This window comes from Haliotis asinina, chromosome 8 (genome assembly GCF_037392515.1).
Source record: "Haliotis asinina isolate JCU_RB_2024 chromosome 8, JCU_Hal_asi_v2, whole genome shotgun sequence".
Taxonomy (NCBI): Eukaryota; Metazoa; Mollusca; class Gastropoda; order Lepetellida; family Haliotidae; genus Haliotis; species Haliotis asinina.
This window is the reverse complement of record NC_090287.1, coordinates 14,051,791-14,067,151: the sequence shown is the minus strand read 5'-3', so window position 1 is coordinate 14,067,151 and position 15,361 is coordinate 14,051,791. Positions and strand designations below refer to the sequence as shown.

Sequence of the window (15,361 nt, the reverse complement as noted above, 5' to 3'; positions counted from 1 at the left end):
TTTTTACTCACAACTATATGTTGAACGGGAATAAACATCAGCATTTGTAGAGTACGCAACGAAACACATCCATCCACACGGAAACCAAACTAGTATATAATTACTGGTTACATATTCTTGAACCAAATATCAGTCTTAAGTTGAGATGTTTCAGCAGATTTGCAAGTCAGCTAACACAATACTATTGAACATTTTCAGCTGTGTTTAGGGATGAGAGGAAACCATTACGGTTGAAGCGTTATACATTATCGTATTTAACCATAAATACCTTCTCAAGTTTTGATTAAAAAGGCTAAGGTTGGAATGACTCTTTGGATACCACACAGTGGGTGAGTGAGTGAGTGAGTGAGTGAGTGAGTATGGTTTTACGTCGCCTTTAGCAATATTCCATTAACATCACGACTGGGGACACCAGAAGTGGGCTTCACACATTGTACTCATGTGGGGAATCGAACCCAGGTCTTCAACGTCACGAGCGAACATTTTAACCACTAGACTACCCCATCACCCTCTGTTACCACATCAATGATTCAATTTGTATCTTCTATCTGTGCATAGGGCATCAAACCAGATAATGCATTTGTGAATTTAATCTCATTTGTTAAATAATGGCTGAGACATGTTTCCAAACCGGTTTAAAGTGATCCAGTTTTCTTGGATTCTCAATAAACATAACAGATAGCAGTGGATATCCCACTCTGACACATTACACCGACCGGCCATTCCTAGTTGTATACACTGATGTAATGAGAGCACCATGCACTGAAACAACAAGTATACCTTATTTGACCTTTGACCTTATAGCGACGGGGACTTTTGGGCTGCCTGGTAGTTGTAAAGTGTACGCCTGTCACGCCGAAGTCCCGGATTTATTCCCCATATGGGTACAATGTCTGAAGCCTATTTCTGGTGTCTGTCGTAGTGAAGTTACTGGATTATTGCTAAAAGCGACGTAAAACCATACTCACTCACTCTTATGGTTATGCGGTCGGCGGTTGGAAGTGCAGGGGTGTGACTGGCCGGGGCTGTTTTCACTGCAACGTCTGTAATTACATGCAACGTCTGCTCATTGTGTGATCCAGACTCATATTCTTCCGGGTGCCATACACTTATGGTGGCCATTCGAGATATTGAGTACACCTCACTTTTACGTTGTGGTTTTCGGGTAATATCCGTTGTCCAGACTCATCAAGTGTTCCGACAGCCAATGCACGTGTACTTGCCACCTCAACAATTCACAAATCGTTATTTGTTCGTATCTTATGAACTTGATTTCAACAATATAGTGAACTGTTGTAAATAATTTATTTATATCGCTTCCCATCATAACTAAACTTGTTTCTTGAACAGCTGTTCCGAATAGATCCTATGAGCAGATGGGTATTTAACCAGTGAGCTGATGGACGTCAGGTGACCGGGATGGGTGACAAGGGGGATAAATATGCTGTGGCAGCAACCGTTTACCTTTATATACATATTGTGAGTCAAGTCAAGTGTGTCCACAAAGATATCCAGTGATCCGTTTATGTAAATATGTAAACTGCACCGTTGATTTGCTCTTTACACTCAGTGGGCTACGTTGCAGGGGATAACCAAAACTCGGTATGTATGTATGTATGCATGTATGTATGTATGTATGCATGCATGCATGCATGTATGTATGTATGTATGTATGTATGTATGTATGTATGTATGTATGTATGTATGTATGTATGTATGTATGTATGTATGTATGTATGTATGTCTCTGTGTGTGTATATGTGTGTGTATGTATGTCTCTGTGTGTGTATGTGTGTGTATGTATGTATGTGTGTGTATGTGTGTGTATGTATGTATGTATGTATGTATGTATGTATGTATGTATGTATGTATGTATGTATGTATGTATGTGTGTGTGTGTGTGTGTGTGTGTGTATGTATGTGTGTGTGTGTAGGTAGGCAGGCGGGCAGGTAGGTGCATATAAAGAGAGACTAGAATGCATGACGTGATATACTAGTAAGAGAGATATGCCAGCATTAACAGGTGGAGAGAGAGCCGTTGGAATGGGCCAGATGCTGTCAAACAATGCTGTTGCGAACGCCGTCAGATGCCGCCGGTTATAACACTTATTCAACGCTACAGACTGATCACCGTAGAGAGAGAGAGAGAGAGAGAGAGAGAGAGAGAGAGAGAGTGAGTGAGTGAGTGTGTATGTGTGTGTGAGTGTATGTGTGTGGAGACAGCTTTTTTAAACAGATAGAGATCGACAGAAGGATGAGCAGATAAGTGCGCCACACGTGACGTATATTTTCATCCAATGTACATTTGGCCCCGATTCTTTAAGTTAACTCAGAGCAGGTTATACAGAAATATGGACAATATGCATTTAGTTCGAAAGTCACAGTTTTCCATAACGGTATTTCGTTCTCAACCGTAAGCATATATTTGCAAGCATACTGGTCGGCGGGTTCCTGATGTAACGTTAATTCCTTTCGTATCAGTAAATTGTTGAATGGCATCACTGATCAGTAAATTGTTGAATGGTATCACTGATCAGTAAATTGGTGAATGGTATCACTGATCAGTAAATTGGTGAATGGTATCACTGCTCAGTAAACTGTTGAATGGCATCACTGATCAGTAAATTGTTGAATGGTATCACTGCTCAGTAAATTGTTGAATGGTATCACTGATCAGTAAATTGGTGAATGGTATCACTCATCAGCAAATTGTTCAATGGTATCACTGATCAGTAAATTGTTGAATGGTATCACTGCTCAGTAAATTGTTGAATGGTATCACTGATCAGTAACTTGGTGAATGGTATTACTGATCAGTAAAATGTTGAATGGTATCACTGATCAGTAAATTGTTGAATGGTATCACTGATCAGTAAATTGGTGAAAGGTATTACTGATCAGTAAATTGTTGAATGGTATCACTGCTCAGTAAATTGTTGAATGGCATCACTGATCAGTAAATTGTTGAATGGTATCACTGATCAGTAAATTGTTGAATGGTATCACTGATCAGTAAATTGGTGAATGGTATCACTGATCAGTAAATTGGTGAATGGTATCACTGCTCAGCAAATTGTTCAATGGTATCACTGATCAGTAAATTGTTCAATGGTATCACTGCTCAGTAAATTGTTGAATGGTATCACTGATCAGTAAATTGGTGAATGGTATTACTGATCAGTAAAATGTTGAATGGTATCACTGCTCAGTAAATTGTTGAATGGTATCACTGATCAGTAAATTGGTGAAAGGTATTACTGATCAGTAAATTGTTGAATGGTATCACTGATCAGTAAATTGTTGAATGGCATCACTGATCAGTATATTGTTGAATGGTATCACTGTTCAGTAAATTGTTGAATGGTATCACTGACAAGGAACTGGATTGTTCATATCCTCAATGGGACTAATGATATCCAACACATTAATATTTCAACGATGTTATTGAGTTTTACTGTCTTCCAGAATTCATGTATGATATCACGAATTCTGGATGCTATGTGACAATAGTATTCATTGCTATTCAGTCTTGTTATTGCATGACAGTCTTCCAGAATTCATGTGTCATATCAACAATGCTTACGTTGCGGTAGCTTGGACCTGTGTATAGAGCTCACATCACAAACCATTGGGCGCGAAGAGCCCGTGGATATGGTGACCATCTTTGGCAGCTTGACTCCTGAGAGTTTTTGGATGTTAGTCATGCCCCACATTGAAGCATGCATGATACAAATGATCTCACACTGGGAAAATGAGTTTGTTCGAAATTGCCTCTGTTCACCCAGCAGAAAATGGGTACCAGGTGGGATAAGTCATGTGACGATTAACCTTCTAGTGCCTTACAGCCAGCATGAGTTATTCGGAGTAATAATAATTACGCTTTGAGCAAGATATTCATCCTGGAATGGGGCTAAAAAAGTTGACTGTTATTACTATTCATTGCAATTCAGTCTTGTAATTGTGTTATGTAGTTTCTACAAGACTCAGTAGGTAAAGTAAGGGGTAAAGAGATAGAACATATAGAGATTATAGTGTAGCATGGGATAGCACCTTCTATAATGTATCTAGGTTATATTAGTGCGGCAAGTACATGCGTATTATCTCTCACGTTATACGAAGACCACCTCAGTCGGCAGCTTTACGTTTGTTGTCGTTAGGAGAATATTATTCCTCTGACAATGCAGTTTTGCATGTTACACTAATGTTGGTGTACCTATTAAATAGCAATATGTAAATGTGGTTCATATCTATAAAATGTGTTGTTAAGTTTATATTTATTTTATTTACTTATTTTTTGGTTCGTTTCACGCTAAACACTTAAGCGTACAACTCGTTAAGCTTCTTGTTGCTTCAACCCGGAACAGAAATTAGTGTGATTAATGCATAGATGTTAATACTGTCTAACAATATTAGACACTAGGTGAAGACATTTCATAATTCAATACAATGACTAGACTCTAAATCTGGATATTAGCCTCAAACAACATGACGATGTCTTTCGGTGAAGAATGTGCCTCAGTTAACGAATATTATATCTATTCTGAGTATTTCCACGACAGATTGGTTGGATATATTTGGTGTTCTGCCTTAAGATTAACATTTTTTCACCTTTTGTCTTGGTCATCAAATTTAATTTTAGATGATAATTTATTGATTTTGGAATAATTTGGAGGATTACATAAGCTGTGGGATACATGCTACATTTGCACGTTGGAAATATATAGATTGTATCGTTATGACCCGATACTTACATCTCTAAACAAAATGATGAAGCACAATTGTTTGCATTTGCATTCTATTTATGGCAGCTTCTTTCGTGAATTAGACAGAGAAACAATATTCATACCACTTAAGCAGAAATACATAATTTCATTTTAAAATGTTTCGTGTTATCGTCTGCTCCTGCACATGGAGGTTACCTCGCTTTCGACTCTCTCTTGTATTAAAGAGCAGAATACTAAGACTTCCGGGAAAATTTTTGCATATCTGTCAATCATCATACCACTTCAACCAATCAGCGATCAGATCGTCAATCTGTAACTCCGCCTTCAGAGGCTTTTCCGCTTTCATATTTACACGTAACTTCGCCGAAAATTATCTGTAAAATTATATTTATTGCATGTAGCTACGAATAAATGGACGGGAATCATTGCAAAATATATATTCTACACCCATGAGTAATTGTTTCTCGCATATATGCATTTTCCTTTCCACAATCACGATATTTCTTACCCCCTCTGCAAACCACATTTTCACATGCAGCACTGCGATCTATCGCGCTGGTCAGCATATGACCTCTTTGTGAGAGAAGAACGCCATAGCAGATCGCGGCTCACTTTGTACTCGACTGTTTTAGGAAATCCTGGTCTCAAATCTTTTCATTCATGTTTCCACTGCCATTTAGAGCTTTCTAAGGTCATTGTGGCTACAATTGGAGACATTTGGACTCACTTCTGACCACTCAGAAGAGTCTTTGTTTTTCCCTCCAAAATTCAACATGCCGCTCCTCAGAAGGCAACCATTCCACAAACAGAAACCTCCGCCCAATTTGCGACCTGATGAAGAGATTTTCCACTGCAAACTCACAAATGAAGTATTCAGGGACTATGAGTAAGCATATTGTTCTCCATCCTCTTTCTGTTTGTTTATCATTGTTGCCGGTATCACGTGTACAATTTTCGTGTAAGTTCACTCGCAATCTGGAGACATTTCGCTATCGCGTGTACATTCAACCATGCTGTCGGAACGTTTATTATGTACCGAGCGCCATTTTCTTCATCGGATAAGGTAATATTCAACGATTGTCTTTCATCACTGTAAAATTTCACTGTCGAAACGGATTCAGATGTTGGACGAAGGGGATGGCGAAACCTCAGTTCACTGAACCTGACTTCCTTTTTATTGTCCTGAGGTGATGACGGAGCTTTATTTAGACTCCATGGAATTGCTATGCAGGAAATGTTATACGACGTGCTGTTTTGATTTGTACAACGAATTGGAGCAAGGTGTAGACTATTTGTCGTCTTGTCTTTGTGTTTGTTTTAGTTCTAAGTACAGGGATGGTGTAGTTAACTAAATTTAACTGCAAGATGTTCCCTTTATCCAGATGCCTCTAATGTGGCAAAAACAGCACATAAAAACACAAAGTCAGTCTATGATTTTCTGCCATAAGTTCAAATTCTGTGTCATGTTCCATTTGGTTCGGTCATGTTTCTGGCTTGTGATGTTGTAACAGCAAGCTCTGTTGTACATGATACTAAGGATTTTCTAAGTTAGTCTGTGAAGGATAGGGACCATTTGTGAAATCTGCAGCTTATTTCTGACTAGTGACTCATCTAAACTAACTAGACTGGGAGAAAATATTGAGTCTACTCATTTCAGAAACACTGACTTAGGGTCATGACTGTCCTTGAATTTTGAACCCATGTTAGCTGTATTGAAAAACGTTTCTGCAACCTGAAACAGTTCTAAATGCATAGTTAATCCATCGATTAAAACAAAACTTCCAATGGATTGTTTTATATTCCAGCTGATTCTGTTAGTGAGGCATACACAATGTTAATGGGATACAAATATATCAAAACGAAACATGTTTAAAAAGTTTGAGTCTTATATGCACAAGTGTTACAAACATGTAGTATTTCTTGTGTCATTAAGTCTTGACATGTCAGCGACATGAGATGATACAGTAAAACAACACTGAATCCCAGATACAAGGGTTTTAACTATATCTAGATAGTCATTGTTATTATAACATTGTCTATGCTGAAACAGTATGTCATAGATAGACGATATTATTGAGTGCCTATGTCATACTATGCTCACAACATGAGTGCCTAAATGTTGGCATTTCCCGAGCGAGAGCTATGCTGATATTTAGGCACGAGTGTCAGAAATATAGTATGGTCACGGGCACGAATATAATGTTCTGTGTATTACTGAAGTTGTTAAATTGAGGAAAATAAACCCAAATCTACTTTCAAACATGGGCTGGCTACCCACCATCCCCACATGTAAAACGCAACGTCACAGAAGAACCGTGACGTCATGGCATTGTTCATGGCGTCATATTACCATGACAAAGTGATATTTTGCCCTATGGCATCGTATGAAAAATATGAACCCTGATATGTTCGCCCTTATAGGTACTAATATGATAGATGATGTGATACATCTGCAATGGACGCTTTTTGAGTAATATCAAAGTGATTCACACCACATATACATGTATAGCATGTTAATACTACATATTTCAAATTATTTATTAACCATCAAAGGGTTTTAAATTGGAGAGATCACTGGATTCTGATAATTCTTTATTTTAAAAAAGCAGAATATCCTGATAGATTTTACATCCTTGATTCAACAGTTTTGAGTGATCCTTCCAGTACACAAGTCATATGGCCCAAGAATAGTAAAATCCAGGAAGGATTAATTCTGACCCTGTATTTAGAAATGGATGAAATTCATGTGTCTCTGTAATAGACTAGTGGTGATTGGGAGTGACCTCTCTTCACCCATATAAGGCTATTTTAGAAGCCACCAACTTCCAAGTATCCCAAGTGGATGATTGGCTCTGAATCTAATATAGCCATCATCCCTACTACTGGCATTGACTACTGAGTGTTGGTTAGCATAGTGGTTAAGGTGTTTTCTCATCACGCTGAAGACCCAGATTTGATATGTGAAACCCATTTCTGGTATCCCATATTGGTAAAGGCAGTGTTGGCTCAAGAGTGGGTTTTGGAGTGTTTTGACTCATGAAATTCAGTGAGGACCCCCTCTATTTTACATCTGCTCATCTAATTAACATTGGAGGGGGTCCAGAAACATCATCAATTTGGACCCACTCAGAATTTCACCCAAATCTAACACTGTAAAGGCTTCGTGAAACCTCACTCACTCACTCACTCACGATAAGTATTCATGGTATGTCTGAAATATTGCATATGTTGTGTAAAATGTTAACCCACCATGATTTCTTGGGGCGTCTTGTATTACTAGAAATTAGTTGTGGGTTCACTGGACCCTGAGTCTTATAGATCAAAGCAAAAGAGTGTCTGTTGAAAACTGTCATTGCAACACATATGAAGTCAAATCCAATGCCATTGTTTGTGTGATCACTAATTGTGTTCATTTCAAACAAACCAATGGCTTTCGTTTCAGTAACACAACCAGAAATTTATGTAAGTCTGCATGGTGGCCGATAATAGTAATTGGTATGTCCGTAAATATTCCCAAATTAGAATAATAAATTTCTCAATTCATGGAGCCAAGAAATAAGAAATCACAGGTGGAACTTGCGGCCTTGTACAGCTGTGTAAATCTAAAGGATTTGAGCAAAACAATGATTAAAGCCAAGGGAACTTGATTTTGAATCCAAACTAAGTCTCTAATTTATGTGGAATTAAACAGTGATTATCTGTAAGTACTCAGAGGCTGACATTCAGCTGCAAGTCAACATCACATGTTGGTAAATATTAAAAACTTAGAAGTCTGAATTTCCTATATCTTGTAGTCGTGTTTTATTGGCCTTGTCACAGTGCTATAAGGGACATGTACTCTAGTGATAGTGGGACTAATAAAAAGAGAGGAAAAGCTTGTGCGCTTAGTTTTATATCAAACACAATGTAAATGTTTGAACAAAGTAACACTTTTTCCCCAATGTATTCTGCCACTGGCTTTTACTTAAGAATCCTAGATACTCCGTGTGAACTTTAATGATATGTTTATTTTAAACCATTATTTCGACTTTCGATCATGTTTTTCAATAATGGGGTTTTTGAAGACTGAGAAAAAACAATAAACTTAATTTTCCCAGCTCAAAAAATTGGCCAAAACTGGAAACTTACAAGAAATGTGTTTTTGCCCAATATACAGTCCATTAAATGTCTTAAGTATACTGCTCTTTGTATTTAGAAGGAGTATAACTTTCACTTTTTTTCCCTCCTGCCTTTAGGTTTTCTGAGGATAAAAATCTGTAAGAAACGAAATAAAATTGGTCTGGCCTAACCAAGAAATAAAAAAGTGTTATTGGCAGTACATGCTCAGGTTACATCTATATAATTACATTGTTCTAGAAATAAAAACAAGCTGAGTCAAGTCTTAAAACACTATCTGTTGAGATGTTTGAGAACAATCAAAATATGTATAATAAACATGAAACAGTTAACTGACCCTATACCAAGATTTTTTTACGGTTATATAATAACATTATTGGATGGAATTTCTTTTTTGATGGCATTTTTTTTTCAGTTTTCTTCTCCTGCAAAAGAAAAGAGTTTATCAATGGTTGAATAGAGAAAAAATGTTTATGTTCATTAAGGGATTGTTTAGGTTATCAGTGTCATTGTTCAACTTGAAAATTGTGGACTGTGAAAAAGGTGGTATGTATCAAGTATTAGGGGCCCATAAAACATTTTAAGCTTAAACTCATAGCAGTGTATTTTGTTCACAAGTCAGCCTGGAATTCATGAGATTCATTTTATTGCCCAAATGATAAGTGGTAAAGATGAGGTGTCCCTTAATGCATATGCTTCAGGAGAAAAGGTCAATGAATGTTTTAAGAGCCCTTCGTCTAATTGCAAGCATCATGATTATTATTTCAGGGAGTTCTTTGAGCGCATCATCTTATGCAACAGCTTGGTGTGGTCATGCAGCATCACTGGCCGATCCGGGCTGACCTATCAGGAGGCCCTGGACAGCGAGGAGAAGGCAAGGAAAAATCTGTCAGCCTTCCCCAAGTACCTCCAGCGTCCCATTCTCATCCTTGCAAGTCTCACATACAGGACCAGGCTCATTGACCTCAACGAGGATGTCTTCTCCTTTGCCAAGGACAGATATTTCATTGGAGAAGTAGTTGATGTTATGGTTGGAACTGTCAGGTAACTTATGTATACCTAACAAAAACTATTGAAAGAAACATCATGCTGTTGAAAGTTTGCAGTCTGATAAAAAAAGAAGACTGTTTGAATCCATAAAGTGCATGTAAAGTAGAACTACTTTTGGGTTGCAATATTGTCACCTGGCATATGCAGTAGCAGTCCTCATTTGTTTTTACCAGTTATGTTCAGTGTTTGACCAGCAGTTGAGCCCAGTGTGTGAAATAAGTGTTGGCCCGCTAGCCCGTGGCTAGTCAAAATGCAGTAGAGCCAATAAATCTACACAGTCACTCGCCCAACTGGCAAGGGAATTTTCATGGGGTCACTACATAAATATGTTACCCTATCTGAGTTGTCAAGTAATGATACACTTTTAAATCATGCAAGATTATGGCCTGATAAACATCAGCATCATATTGGCAGCTTAACAATGAAACCTGTTTTATGCTGAAAACATCTTATTCTTATAGATATGTATCTATTTGTAATCTTTCGCTTCGTTTCTACATTTTAAGTTAAAACTAGTAAATAATTTGTGTGATAGTAACTGTCAGGCATAGCAAAATTTTGAAGCTATTTTGCACAGGGCTAGAGCATAGTGTCTGTCTATTGGGTTCTAGACATCGGTATGTTTTTTGATAGGACTAGATTAAAATCAAACTCTAAGGGCTTATAGGAACATCACTGCACCCGAGAGGATGCCAGGTTTTTATAGGTTCACAGAAACCTTTGTAATGCAACATGATTTACTGTATCATATGGACTGAACCAACAACTGGGTTGGTTGTATGACATGGATCCCATCTGTGTGGAACAAAGCCTCAAATGCAGATATTGGAATTTGTTGTCCCAATGGTGCTTGGTACAGAGTTTAATGACAAGTGTTTTGATTTCAGGAAAAGCTGTCGTATTTTGAAGGTCGGGTCACCCACACTCCAAAACCAAGGAAATGGAGACGTGATCGTGATAGACATAGACAGTGACTCTGATGATGACCAGAGAGGGTAATATATTTTAGTTTCCCCTTTGAGTCATTTGCCCTGCACAAGTCAGCGTTTCCATTCAACAGTATACACAAGAAATTGACCCTTAACCAGAGATGCCAACCTCTACGATTTTATTGTAGTCGCTACGAATTTTAATTCAAACTACACCAATACAATTCCACTAGAAATCATACGGGATTTGAATAAAATGCATAAGAATTCGAATATATAGACAAAAACATGTGATACCCACTTGAAACTGGAAGTACCCACTTTGTTTCAAAAGTATCATACCCACATGACCTAAAACTTGTATGGAGCTCTGGTTAAGCATGCCAACCCCTAAGTGTTGCAAATTGTAGTTTCCACGTTCAAAATTAGTAGTTTGACCATAAAATTAGTAGTCAACTAAATAAACAAAATCATGATGGATTCTGAGAAAAAAAATGAATGATATTATGGTCACGTGGTTAAATTATTTCCGCTGGAACTATATGTGTCAAATTGCAAAGGTATTGAAATCAGCTTTGCTAAAATTATGTTTGTTACTTGCAATCATTTTAGTTCAAATATGTCATTAAATTTGATGAATGAAAGGTACATGAAGTCCGAAAATGTATTTCTTGGTTGAAAATTATAGTTTAAGCTACCCACCATCTTTTTAAAATCTGGGTATTCATTTCAGATAAGTATAACAGGTGCAATATTGTTACATTCAATAATAGAATTAGACAACAACCACCCAACAATGTCAAATTATAGGTAATACAGCTTTGTGGACATGTGCTGTAAGAAATAATATGAGCCTTCCTCTACATCTGTAACTGTGTTAAACAAGACACCAAGATGGCTATTAGATGATACAACAGCCATGTCTTCACTGTAACAGGTTTTTTCAAAACCTAGTTCCTATCATGTTGTTTCACTTCTCCACTGCGAATAGCTAATGTTACACCTTCATTTCAGTTATCACTAGCAGTTTATTCTGATAGTGAAACATAGTACATGCCTATTCATGCATCAAGCAGTCCTCTAATGAAATTGTTTTCTGTTTGTAAAGTGTAAAAACTAGGTAGTTTATTTTGAGCATGTGGAAATGTTACATCACACTGGCTCACCGTTATCAATTTGTTTACAGAAAGAAAACAACTATTTGATTGGTTGCTATTTACAGATGGCCCAATCAGTGAAGTGTTGGTAAACCACAATTAGTATTCTGTTTCTGTTGCACATTTTAATTGCGTTTAGAATTATTCAAGATATTTTTAATAACAAATATTCAGAGATTGAAAAAATTTAAGATTGATTAGCTTTAATTGATACGATACATAACATAATTTTCATGTATTGGGCAAATATGCAGTGGTATTTTGATGTAGAGTAAATGTAAATAATTAGTGTGTTTTCATACGCTGGCATTTATTTTCTTGCATATTTCATCTTTTCTGTAGCATATTTTATGCAAGTAGGCAGCTTATCTGAGGCTGTGCCTTGAGGGTTGGCAGTCTTTATGTTTGTTAGAAATTGCCATTGAAATATACAGAATATATCAGGACTGTTATGACAGTCCCTCACACGCACAGTATGTTAAATTAGGCAAATGCGAAAGGAGTGCAAATCTGCCCGTCAAAAAGCAGGTGTCAATTTTGTTATAGGCTGTAACAGGACTGGTGAAATCTCGTCTTGATTAGCATTTACAGCAGCTTCCGACCCATATTGCTGACATTCAAGGCAAAGGAGACCATGTCTATTAGCTTGATCCCAATGAGTTTTCTATTGGTCATAATGACTATATCATTCCTGAAAGTCTGGCTGCAGTGCTGTTTCTGAATAAGGACCATTGTGCAGTTAATTCAAGGATAACTTTCAGTCAAACATGGTTTTTTGAAACAAAGTTAATAATTAAAGGAATTAGGTTTGGATTCTTCGTTTTATTTAAGGGTAATTTGAACCATTTTGAAAGATTGATTTTGCACAGATGCCAACCCCTGCGATTTTATAGTAGTCAGTACGAATTTTAGCCTCACACTGCGCCAGTACGATTGCAGTAGAAATTCTATGAAACATGAAGAAAATTCATTAAAATTTGGATATATAGACAAAATATATTTCTGTTGATTAAATACATTTTCACCAAAAATAGATTTAAGAAATGTATTTTTGGTAATTTGGCAACATGGTATTGGAGGTATGTGAAATTAAAGCTTACTCTTGATTTATGTCATATCATTCTCAGAGTCCATCATGATTTTAAGTATTTAGTTGACTTCTAATTTTATGGTCAAACTATTAATTTTGATCCCATGAATTAGTTGAAACATCACTTAATTGTTCAAGTTCAAGTATTTACTAAATTTGTATTCTTTGCTTGCAGTTCCACAGGGACAGGCTCCCGACTTGGACCTCCTCCTGACAAATATGAGTACATTGTCCAAGAACTAAAACAAAGCAACTGCATGACGGTGCCAGCTTCCGCAATCAGGTAAATTATTCATAGCTACGGTTGTTCATCCTGCTTTACTATAGCTTCTGGTGTATTTGTTGAAATCCTATTAATAATACATACTTTATAAGCAAGGGAAGACTAGAGTCTCTCAAATTCAGCATTTGATTAAAAATGTCATACAAGATTATATTTGGTTATTGAACAAGCAGCAGTTGAACTTAAAAAATAATGATTATTTGCCTGGCTGTTTGTTTACATAGTTTGTCATTGATGAACATTATGTGGCTTCTTAATAGCTCAAATAACTCGTTGAGATTTGAATTGTGATATTATATTACTTCGCAAGAAGAGAAAATTTGTTTCAGGTTGATGCTACACATGCTGTTTTTTTCGGTTGGTTTTAGTTATGTTCTATCAATTCCAGTCGGAAACGGACCCTATATACCAGAGAAAAGAGTAAGCTGTTTCTCAAACATCATACTGACTCCAGTTCTGGTGTGTTTAGAGTTAAGGTGAGAAAAAAACATTTCCGTTTATATCACAGCACTGGTAGTTATTGCTAGATTGCTATAGGGTTTCGAATTAGACTTGGCATCAAGACATTAATTTTGCCAACTTTTTGGTATCATTATCTACCTTGAAAAAAATCTTTAAGTCATTGTCATTTACCCTGGTATCACTTAATGACCTGAAAATGTTTCTGTCATTTCTGTTTTATGTTTAATGTGTTTATATTTAAAAATCGAAACATCCTAATCTGGACACAGTAATGTAAAATCTTAAGGCTTGTATACATTCAATGATGTGGCAGTATTGACCATAGCAAAGACTGACTATTACAACCTTAATTTTAGAGAACATGCAGACAGATTTGATTGTTGTGATTATACTGTGTACAAGCAGTTTTCCATGGCCATGATATAGCTAAAAATTCAAACTTGACATAACAAGGACATTGATTATGGGTTTAAAGACCAGGGTCCAAACCTGTACACAGATGGGATGTGGCCTCATTGTCATGACTCAGCTGTGATACAAGGCAATGCAATATACAAGTACATTCCATGAAATATCTCGAAACTTCACTTACTGGTTCAGGCTGATATTAAGTCATAGTGTGTAAAAAGTATGTTATGAAGACTCACAGCAGAAAGTGTTCATTTTCAAATTCAGATTTTTATTTCCCACTGTGTCAGTCTGGTGGCCAGCCAGAGGAGGTGCGTTTCCATTTAACAAGCCTATGAGTGGGAAAATGCCCCCATTCCCCAAATCCCCTGACACTAGGCTGTGCAGGGCTAAGGTTGTACACTTATCTGAAGTTAACAACTCTGCTGAAGATTTTATGTTCAGAAAATAAGTAAATAATTTTTTATTTCATACATGCTAATCAAATTAATGATCCCTTTAGTCATCAAAATATGTAGTGAATGGGTTGTTGGACATTTACAGTAAGGCATGTGTTTATTCTAGTAGTAAATTCTAAGGTTAACCTTTGATATCACCAGGCTCTTGCCAGGCATCCAGGGCTGTTACAGTTGTGTCACTCATAGGAAGATAACATCTACAATGCTTTGGAGTAACCAATGGGAGGCAATTTGGAAACCCATGGGTTCTTTTGGGGATGTTTCGACTCCCGCCTTTGAAATGAAGATTAGATTCATTGCTCTATCTACAGGCAACATTAGTTTCAGTTCATGAACACAGAACGTTGATTCAGAGTTACCTCCCTTATTCGATAACTGAAGTACAAAGTGGGGATCTACAACTTTTATTTATCCATACATATTTGGGGTGTTTGCTATTTAGTTACGTCATAATTTGACAATGTGGAAGCTGTAAGAGGGCCTGTGATTGTGTGCTAGAACATTTGTGTAGTCCTTGTAGCAGTACCAGGAAACCAGGGCCAAACAAATATTCAGATAAAAAAAAGTACCTTGTAGTCAGGTATGGAGAGAATAGTAATGGATATCAGTCTAACAGTATTGGTACACTTTCATTGAGAATATCCTCATTGTGAATGTTCCTCCACAAGGGGATTGTTTCTAAAA

General features: G+C 37.0%; 1 protein-coding gene across 1 annotated transcript in view; it reads left to right on the top strand.

Moving 5' to 3' along the window:
* Positions 1 to 5,254: 5,254 nt before the first annotated feature.
* The window catches only part of LOC137293674 (bromodomain adjacent to zinc finger domain protein 1A-like), a 29,552-nt gene continuing 19,445 nt past the window's right edge, over positions 5,255 to 15,361 (top strand). The window contains exons 1-5 of the mRNA XM_067824366.1: positions 5,255 to 5,610; positions 9,609 to 9,884; positions 10,778 to 10,885; positions 13,242 to 13,349; positions 13,738 to 13,825. Coding sequence (XP_067680467.1) covers positions 5,498 to 5,610; positions 9,609 to 9,884; positions 10,778 to 10,885; positions 13,242 to 13,349; positions 13,738 to 13,825 — 693 coding nt within the window. The 5' untranslated portion in view covers positions 5,255 to 5,497. The remainder of the gene's footprint in view (positions 5,611 to 9,608; positions 9,885 to 10,777; positions 10,886 to 13,241; positions 13,350 to 13,737; positions 13,826 to 15,361) is intronic.